This window comes from Chinchilla lanigera, unplaced genomic scaffold (genome assembly GCF_000276665.1).
Source record: "Chinchilla lanigera isolate Chin_1 unplaced genomic scaffold, ChiLan1.0 scaffold00013, whole genome shotgun sequence".
NCBI classification, from domain to species: Eukaryota; Metazoa; Chordata; class Mammalia; order Rodentia; family Chinchillidae; genus Chinchilla; species Chinchilla lanigera.
The window spans coordinates 17649419-17659096 of NW_004955414.1; the positions used below are offsets into that span (position 1 = coordinate 17649419).

Sequence of the window (9678 nt, forward strand, 5' to 3'; positions counted from 1 at the left end):
TGTTTAACAGAACAAAGTAGCAACATCAAATAGCAAAGTGACTCATGGCAGTTAGGAAACAAATAAATGTTCAACCATAAGCACTTACTGTCTGACCCCACCCAGCAGGTCACAGCAGAAATTAGCAATGGTGTTTGAAGAGATAAGGATTGTATCCTGGCCTGGGTATGAAGGGAAGAAATACAGATTAAATATTTCCTGTTAAAAGTAGACACTGGACTCAGATGCACTACACATATGAAACACAGAATTTTGGGGCTGGGCGTGGTGCCACAAGCCTGTAATATCAGCACTCTGGGAGCAGAGGCAGGAGGACTGCAAGTTTGAGCCCAGCCTGGACAACTTCGGAAGACTCTTGTCTTAAAATTAAAAACCAACCAAACAAAAAAACCCCAAAGTAGAGTCCAGGGACATAGAACCTGTCAAAAAAATGTATACACATTTTAGGAAAAGAAAGATGGTGTGATGTTCTTGTAACAGATGGTGTTACCCTCATATGGGAGACCCTAGAGGTTGTCGTATATCACAGAAAACCCTCTACACGGATGGATCTTAGAAAAGAAACTGAAAATCTATGTGCAGCTATCTCAGTGACCAAGGTTACCCAAGAAGCAGTTCACTGCACTAATAAAATGGCTGGAAGCTAATGACCACCACTTTGAGTACCTCTTATAATTATAGAGACCAAAGGTAACTTGTATTAATCTCATGATGTCTCAGTAAATTTAGTATTAAAATATTTAATATATAAATTTTTCTTTTCCAGAAGTGTGTGTACATTTTTGGTGGACTCTAAATATATATTTATATCTACGTCTGTATATAACTGAAGAAAAAAGGAAATATAAAAGCATCCATGCTGTGGATGGATACTGACATCAAACCTGGGAAAAACACAGGCTTGCAAGGTGGTGTTAAACTTGTAATCAATAGAACTGGGTTTCAATTCCAGTATACAGTCTGACTTTGGTTATTTAAGATTAATTAGCCTCGAAGTCTATTTTTTATCTGCAAAATGGAAATTCAAAATTCCCATCCCATAGGATTGTTATGCTAAACAATAACTTTTTAACATTTTGTAGGTTCATCCCTACGGAAGCTTGCTCCCCATTAGTCATCCCATAAGTGCAATATTATCTCTGTGACAGAAATGAGGAAACAGGCTCAGAGAACTAAGTTATTTGTCCAAAGTTACAAAGCTAGTAAGTATACTAAGATTTAAACTCAGATCTTCTTACACTTTCTACAAGCACAGCTGCTTTGAAAAACAAACATAAAATATATAACAACGTGTAGCCTATTACCTGGCACAAAAAGGGTAATGAATGAACATTTGCTAAAAACCTTGTATATAAAAACAAACTAATCAAAAAATCAGAAAAGCTGGGCATGGTGGCGCATGCCTGTAATTCCAGCACTCGGGAGGCTGAGGCAGGAGGATCATTGTGAGTTTGAGGCCATCCTGGGCTACAAAGTGAGTTCAAGGCCAGCCTGAACCTCATACAGAAACCCTGTTTGAAAAAGACCAAAAAAAAAAAAACAAAAAAAACCAACAACAACCCTAATCTCTATTCTTTTTGTTTGAGACAGAGTCTCACTAGTGAGACCCTGGCTTCAAACTCTACGTAGCCTTGAATTCCCTTTAATCCTCCTGCCTCAGCCTCTTAAGTGCTGGGATTACAGGCGTGCACCACCACACATGGCCAACTAATCTCTATTTTTATTAGTATACACAAAACACCTTAACAATCAGCAGGCCTGATGGCACAGGCCTATAATCCTAGCATTCTGGAAAGCTGAGGCAGAAGAATTGTTGAAGCCCATCCTGGGCAATTAAATGAGACTGTATCTCAAAATAAAAAAATAAAAATAGGATGGGGATGTAGTTTAATGCAAAGGCCCTGGGTTCAATCCCCAGTACTGAGAAACAAAAACAAAAAAATCTCATAACCAAAAAATTCTAAGTACACTACAGTGGTCAAACTGAGTAAGGAAAGGGAGATCATGGATTCTGCAACACAGCTTAGTCATCTTCTCAAGATGAATAAGAGAACTACACAGTACCATTAATGTAGGCTCTGCACATAGATTGTGAGGCTGTGCTGTCCAAATATGGTAGGAACAAGCCATATGCGGCCATTCAATACTTGAAATATGACCAGTGTAAACACAGAATGGAATTTTAAATACTTTTTGAAATCTTTAATTTTATTTAAAGTTCAACTTAAAATCTGATAATGAATTTCCCAATTCAATTACTGAAAAATTTTTAGGTAGGTTTGGAACTTCTTAGGTATGGATCTATCTTTTCTTTAAGAGATATGCTGCCGACCAGGTGTGGTGGTGCACACCTGCAATCCTACCATTTGGGAGGCTGAGGCAGGAGGAGCACCATGAGTGTGAGGCCATTTTGGGCTACATAGTGAGTTAAAGATAGGGCTGAACAACATAGTGAGACCCTGTCTCCAAGAAAAAAACAGTTGCCTATACTTCTTCCAAAATCCTAGGTTCAAGTGATCTCCTTGCTTCAGCTTCCTGAGTAGCTGGGACAACTGGCACACACATTTAGCTAAAACAATGGAGCATTACTCTCGTGTGTACAAGGATTGCAACCAGGGCCTCTTGCATATTAAATATGTGATCTACCACTAAGCTACACTCCCATATTCACCAACTGTGAATCTGTTTTCAGTTGTAAATTTGATGAAATGTAAATACAGATCAAGCATTTCCAACAGTTTGAACTGAAATGCGCTGCAAGTGTTAAATATACATAGGATTTTCAAATTTTAAGAAAAGGAAAGTAAAGTATCTCATTAATAAATCTGCATTAATTACAGATTGAAATATTTTAGAAATATTGGGTCAAATAAAAGAGCACAATTGATTTTATCTATTTCTTTTTACCTTTTTTTACAGACAGCCCTTCCCAGTCCTCGTTGCTGCCCAGGATATTTATATTTGTAATCCCATGGAAAAGTTATTGGAATTCTAGCAAGTTAATTCCAATCTACCCCTTCCAGTGCAACCCACAGCGAGAATAAAGACACTGAGGCATATCTGTAGCTATGGGGAGCCAAGGGGTCCTAAGTCCTGCCACGATGATGGCTATCTGGAACAAAGGCCTTGACCCAGGGCTGAACTTGGGTTTTATTAATTTGTGAAGGAAGCAGTGGCTTGAGGATGAGTGACTGTGAGAATGACAGGAAGTAGGTGAGCTAGGCTGGGTAGGAAGCCTGTAATCACCTCTGCAATATGCAGAGAGAAAGATATGCAGAAAGAATAATCTGCATAACACGACTGAGGTAGTATGTGATATTTTGGGGTCAGGGCTTCAGCTCTCATATGTAATCTTCTATGCCCTGGGAAGTCATACTCTCTTATCTCGAGGCTCCATCCCAGCTGACAGTATGGAGCACAGCTCTCCATCCCGCCCTGGCTCACACATGTTTTCTTTGGGAGCAACAGGGGTTTGGGGAAAACACTGCCCTTCGCTTCAAAGACTACACATCAGCACCTCCGCTGGACTGATTTGCATTGCTTTAAAACCCACTGAAGGGATAAGGGATTGATCGGGGATATAGCTCAGCTGCACAAGTGCCTGCCTGGCAAGCACAAGGTCCTGAGTTTGATTCCCAGTACAAAAAAAAAAAAAAGAAATGAAGGGATAAGGAAAAGTCCTAGCCAGTTCTGTACATACCAATACACGGAAACAGGGCCAGGTTCAGCCAAAATGGAGACAACTGCTCCTCCTTCAGGGAGTGTTGCCCAGGTGGCCCTCCATACTTTTTAATATAGCAACTAAAAAATTTAAAATTATATACATGGCTTGCACTATCAGAACTGATACAAGGAAAGTCACAAGAAATCTGATTCCATCCCAAAGTAAATGTAACTAAAGAAAAAAAGAAAATTCTAACACTCAAAGGTAGCAAAAAGTATGATTATTGTAAAATGAACAGGGGGTGACACAGATACACAGATAACAATATAAAGAACTGAAGTAGATATGTGGGTCTGACCATAGTTTTGAATAATTTGCCGTCTAGAAGACATAAAAACCTACCTTATTTATTTCATTCACAATAAATCCTTCCGAAGCTGTAACCTCTGGGATGCCATCTAGTCCAATTCCTTGACAAGTTAGGCTGCCATATAAAGATGGTTTCCCTATACAGCACAAAAGAAGCATGTCTCAAAAAATATTTTGCTTCTTGAAAACCCAAGTCAGGCATGTACACATGGTATGCCCATAAAACTGGCCACAAAATAAAAAAGATACCTGTACTGAAAGTCAGGTGAAGTGAAAAGAGCCAATCCAATTTAAAAGACTAAAAGTCAGGAACAAAGATTGACAGCTATAGCATTTGGAGAGAAAGCTGCTAGAGTAATAGCAACCTGCTTTACTGGCCATGACATGGAATTGTTCTAGGATGAAAGAGGAAAAACAACATACATATATGTACCTATCCACAGTATGTATAATATACAATATACAGTGAAGAATTAAGCTTCAGCCATCTGGAAAATTTTCCAAAGTGGAATACTGATCTTAGCAGTCATATGAGCTAAATAAAATATCCCTATTATAAATATATGCAGATGGGGCTCGGGATTTAGCTCAGCAGCAAAGCGCCTGCCTGGCAAGCGCAAGGTCGTGAGTTCGGTTCCCGGCACCAGAGAAAAACAAAGCAAAAAAAAAAAACAACAACATAAATATATGCAGATGGAAGGATGAAGTTAAAAACGTTTCTCAGCTGAGCATGGTAGCACACAACTGTAATTCAAGCACTTGTGAGGCTAAGGAAGGAGAATCACGCAGAGTTCCAGGCCAGGGCTGGGGACACAGCTCAGCGGCACAAGTGCCTGCCTGGCAAGTGCAAGGTCCTGAGTTCGATTCCCAGTACAAAAAAAAAAAAAACCAGAGTTCCAGGCCAGCATGGGCTATGTAATGAGTTCAAGGACAGCCTGAACTACATAGCTAGACCTTGTATCAAAAAAACAAAAACAAAAACAAAAACAAAAACAAAAAACCAAAAGCCAGGTGTGGTAGTGCATGCCTGCAATCCTAGCACTCAGGAGGCTGAGGCAGGAGGATCGCACAAGTTAAAACAATTTATATGTCAGACTTCTCAGTTAGACTCAAGTCTTTGAGTTCAGAAACAGCTGTAAGTTACTCATTAAATAACTGCTGCAGTAAAAAACGTAAGTTCTACGGGTAAGAGAGAAGTATAAACCATCATGGATTGACAAAAGGGAGGTTTTCCAGAGATTCTGAAAGGAATCCTGACTAGGATGAAGAAAAGGGAAAGAAAGGAAGAGGAGAGGCACTTATCCATATGTCATACATAAAAGAAAGTCAAAAAGAACAAGAGAAAAGGAGGCATCAATGAATGTGTCAACTTGGTTATAACAGTCATGGAAAAGGTTGGTGAAGGGGAGCTTATGAAGGAATTCACACTTTAGGGTAGAAGTCTTGATAGAGAAGATGTACTACAGGAGCTTTTGCTAGGAACTTGAAACACATGTAAGTAACTAACATGAAATACATTTTATCTCAATAGAGCTGTTATTTACAAAAAAAAAATCTTCCCTATGAGGTGACACTAGCTCTAACTTCACAAGGAAACTGAGGCTGTATAACATCTTCACATGTACTTATATATGAACACACATTTATCTACATCTGCACTTTCATTTTATTTCATCCTAGTCTCTTAGGCTTAATTCACTCTCCTTCCCTTTTCTGTAGACATTGGGTCTGCAGTTAGTCCTTCTCTTCCCTAACTTCAAGCTATATCTTTAAAATTACTTTCTGCAATTTCTCATCCTTGAAAAACAAAACAAAGCCTCTGAGATCTTCTAGCTACCACCCTCTGTGTGTCTAGGAAACAACAGTTTCCTCAGAAGACTGTTTAAAACTTAATTTTTCCAAGAAATAAAATGTAGCAATGGCATCTGAAATGACAATCAGTAAAACAAAACTTTCTTACAGACTTTAGAAGGGAGGTTGGTTTGGTTTTGGAATGGTACCACACTGGCTATAATGTGAACTGAATAGTCAGAAACAACACAGGAGTGTTATTCAGGGGAAAAAATGCTAAGAGTTGGAAGCTGTATGGGTATGAGTTGGTAAAGTAATTAGGTTTTCATTCTGATTCCTAGAAAAATGACAAGAACTTAACAAATAAGAAAATCACTAGATGTGGTGGCTCATATCTGTAATCTCAGCTATTTGGGAGGCTGGGGCAGGAGGATCACAAGTTTAAGGCCAACCTGAAAAATTTAATGAGGCACTGTCTCACAGTGAAAAATAAAAAGGGCTGGGGAGATAGCTCAGTAGTAGAGTGTAATCCCAGGCTTCAATCCCTGGTACAGAAAAGAAAAAAAAGAAGAGAGAGAAAATCAAGAAAGAGGATCCATTTGATTACAAATGTGTCCAGGAACTTTAGTAAGTCAAGTTACTCAATACAACAGTGAGAACTTCAAGCACAAATGTGTAGCAAACTGTTCAATCTCTGCTTGCACCCAAAGAGAGGTAAGGGCAAACACCATAAATCTAATTATCTTCAGTAAGGCCACAATTAAAGCTGTAGAAGTGTTTGACAGTATGACAGTACAGGACTAATTCAGATACATCAGCAATGACTCCATGCATGGCTGTGCCTTCCAAATGGAAAAGCAAACGCCTTCTGCTGGAATGGAGGTGTGGCAGTGATATCAGAAGAGCTAGAGCACATGCAAAGAAGGGGGACAAGCAGAGAGTGGGAGCTTTGTTCTAGGAGTAGTAAACCCTTCTTTAAAGCAGGAACATACAGATTTATGAGCATTACCTGGAGGGTGACAGCTCAGCCAGGCCTCCCCTTCATCTTTCCTATGAAGACAATCAAAAGCCTAATTAGGCTCTTACAAAGTTGAATAGGATGCCACTGGTACAAAGGGAAAAAAAGGTCATATAATTTCCAGTTTGTTCACAGTACTTAAGACATGATCTAGTCAACCTCCCATCAGGCATAGATTCTTCTAAGACATTCAATTTTGTTTACTTGCTGAAGTATTTAACGAACAGAGATACTTGTAAAATAAATGCTCAATATTTTTCACTAACAGCCAGGCATGATGGCACACACCTCTAATCCCAGCACTTAGGAGGCTGAGGCAGGAGGATTGCCATGAGTTGGAGGCCAGCCTGGGCTACCTAGTGAGCTCATAGCCAGCCTAAATGGCATAGTGAGACCCCACTCAAAAGAAATAAAAAAATTCACTAACAGAGAGTTCACTTTGAAAAATCCAATATTATTTATATTTATTGGGATTACTGTAAACCAGATCCTGTGCTAGGTACATTGCATATAGTATGGTTAATCCTCACAACAACTAAACAAGATACATTTTTTTGGTACGGGAAATCGAACTCAGGACCTTGTGCTTGCCAAGCAGGCATCGTGCCTCTGAGCTATGTCCCTGGCCCCAAGATACTTTACTGCGCCCATGTTAAACATTAAAAACAAACTCAGAGAGAAGTGATTTGCCCAGTCACCTAGCTATTAAGTAGGAATTGAAATATGGTACACAATAAAATACATTCTTTCCAACACCTCACACTGACTTTTTACATTTTAGAATGTATCCCCCAACCTTCCAAATCCTGATCTTTGCACCCTAACACTGAGGTCCTACATTTTTAAAGGAAAAAGATCTCAAGTGGGTGTGGTGGTACATGAATATAATCCAAGCACTCTGGGAGGCTGAGGCAGGAGTATCACAAGTTCATGCCCTAAGACTTAGTAAGATCCTGTCCCAAAATTAAAAAAAAAAAAAAAGCGCGCGCGCGCATGTGTGTGTGTGTGTGTGTGTTTGTGTGTGGTGTGGTTCAGTGCAAAGGCTCTGGCTCAATTCTCAGTATCACAAAGGAGGAAAAAAAAAGATCTAGATTTTTCAACCCTCAACCACATGACCAACTGCATAATCTTAATCAACTGTCTGTCTGATTTGGACTCCACATTTTCTCACAAGCACCTTCTAGCACTGAATATATATTACTGTTCTTCCTTTATTACTTATCACATTCTGTGTTCTAGTAATTTGTATTGTATTTTAGAACCACATAATAAGGTATAAATTTCCTAAGTGCTGGAGGATATGTTTCATTCATTTCCACCATTGTTTCAATTCAAAAAAATTCTTAGTATGCTTGTCATGTATGACACTACGTATTCATCCTGCTGCCCAGAGAAATGACTGGCACAGTACAAGATCAATAAATACATATTAAGTCAATGAATAGACTACTGCGCAGTTCCAATTAAAACATCAGCTCCTTGCAGAGCAGGAACCTTCACTTAGAGCAGTTATGGGAGCTCCATCTAGCATCTAGCACACGGCGTGGACATGGTAGGGGTTACGGTCTCCTGAACAGAGTGGTCCATTATGTCTAATGTAGCGTTACAGACAGGAATCACACAGCGCATACGTGTTCTCTCGGCCTCAGGACGGCTGTTCAGAGCGAAAAGCCCATGATCATGAGGGTTGAGCTTTTTCTGGACCCTGTGATCTCATTCAACAATTGATGGGGTAACTTTATGGGTATCCTGGGCCAGCATGACTTCCTTGATGCAAAGGAAACATCCACTACCCGCCTCCTCTACCCCTGCTCTGCGGTAGCGTTCACCTGAGGACCTGGGCCCAGTCGCTCTGAATCCTCAAAGGCGCCGCCATCTTGACCCCGCCTCCACTAGCCTGCCTCCCCCGCCCCTTTCCGGATGTGAGTTCCTCAAAACTGTCTCAGCGAGGACGGAGGGCGGGACCTGCGTTGAGAGGCCACCAATGAAAATGCTCGGCGGGATTCTCACGTCCTTCCGCGTGCGCGCTCCCACAAGGCACCGGTTTCTGGGAAGAGACGGAAGGCTGCGGACTTCTTGCTGGAGCTGCGCCGAGCCGGCGAGCCTGCGTTCGGGTGTTCGTCCGCCACCTGTTCGGGTGAGCACCGCGGGGAGGCACTGCGGATACAACTGGGGTGCGCTGGCCTGCCGCGCGCGAGCGCGCGCTCTCGTGCGTCCTCTCCTTAAAGTGGGAGAAGCGCTTCTAGTGACCTGCGTCCTTGGCTTTCCCTGCTTGCCCATCTGTTTCTGCCTGCCTTCCACAGTTCACCTGCCAACCGTCTAACCTGCCTTGATCTCTGGACCGTACTCGTCCTCACTGGACTCCAGGGGAAACTGAAAGCAGGATGTGGTGGGAGAAGACTAGTGCCATATACTCAGTTCTGTGGTAGCCCAAAGCACCTTTCATTCATTATTAACCTTCACTCCACTTCTCCCAGCTAAGTAGTATTTATGAGGAGGCTAAAACGATTACCTGGTAAAGCATGACTGGGATTCCAACCTGCAGCTCTTGGCTTAGGGTCCAAGGCATTTCTGCCCTACTGTTCTTGCTCTAAAAGATTTGCCCCCAGTCTGAAAGAGCTTACAGTGTATTTAGGAAGAGAAAACATATACACTAATAGGAACCTTTTTTTTTTTTTTTTTTTTAGAAGATTAACATCAGCAATACATAAAGAACTCAAATAAATTAAGACTCCCCAAAATTAACGACCAAAGAAAGTTCCAGAAATACTTAAAACCAGCATAATTCTAAACCTCCAGGCAAAGAAGACATCAGTGACTTTTTTTTTTTTTTGTT

The 9678-nt window shown here is 40.9% G+C and overlaps 2 protein-coding genes across 2 annotated transcripts in view; one reads left to right on the forward strand and one right to left on the reverse strand.

Moving 5' to 3' along the window:
* Positions 1 to 8765, reverse strand: part of Paaf1 (proteasomal ATPase-associated factor 1) — a 33067-nt gene extending 24302 nt beyond the window's left edge. Inside the window, exons 1-3 of the mRNA XM_005379933.2 lie at positions 8672 to 8765; positions 6834 to 6874; positions 4067 to 4170 (exon numbers count right to left, since the gene is read on the reverse strand). Coding sequence (XP_005379990.1) covers positions 4067 to 4170; positions 6834 to 6874; positions 8672 to 8718 — 192 coding nt within the window. The 5' untranslated portion in view covers positions 8719 to 8765. The remainder of the gene's footprint in view (positions 1 to 4066; positions 4171 to 6833; positions 6875 to 8671) is intronic.
* A 97-nt stretch (positions 8766 to 8862) lies between these two features.
* The window catches only part of LOC102011194 (cytochrome c oxidase assembly factor 4 homolog, mitochondrial), a 3587-nt gene continuing 2771 nt past the window's right edge, over positions 8863 to 9678 (forward strand). Inside the window, exon 1 of the mRNA XM_005379932.1 lies at positions 8863 to 8979. The gene's annotated coding sequence lies outside the window, so the exon portion shown is untranslated. The remainder of the gene's footprint in view (positions 8980 to 9678) is intronic.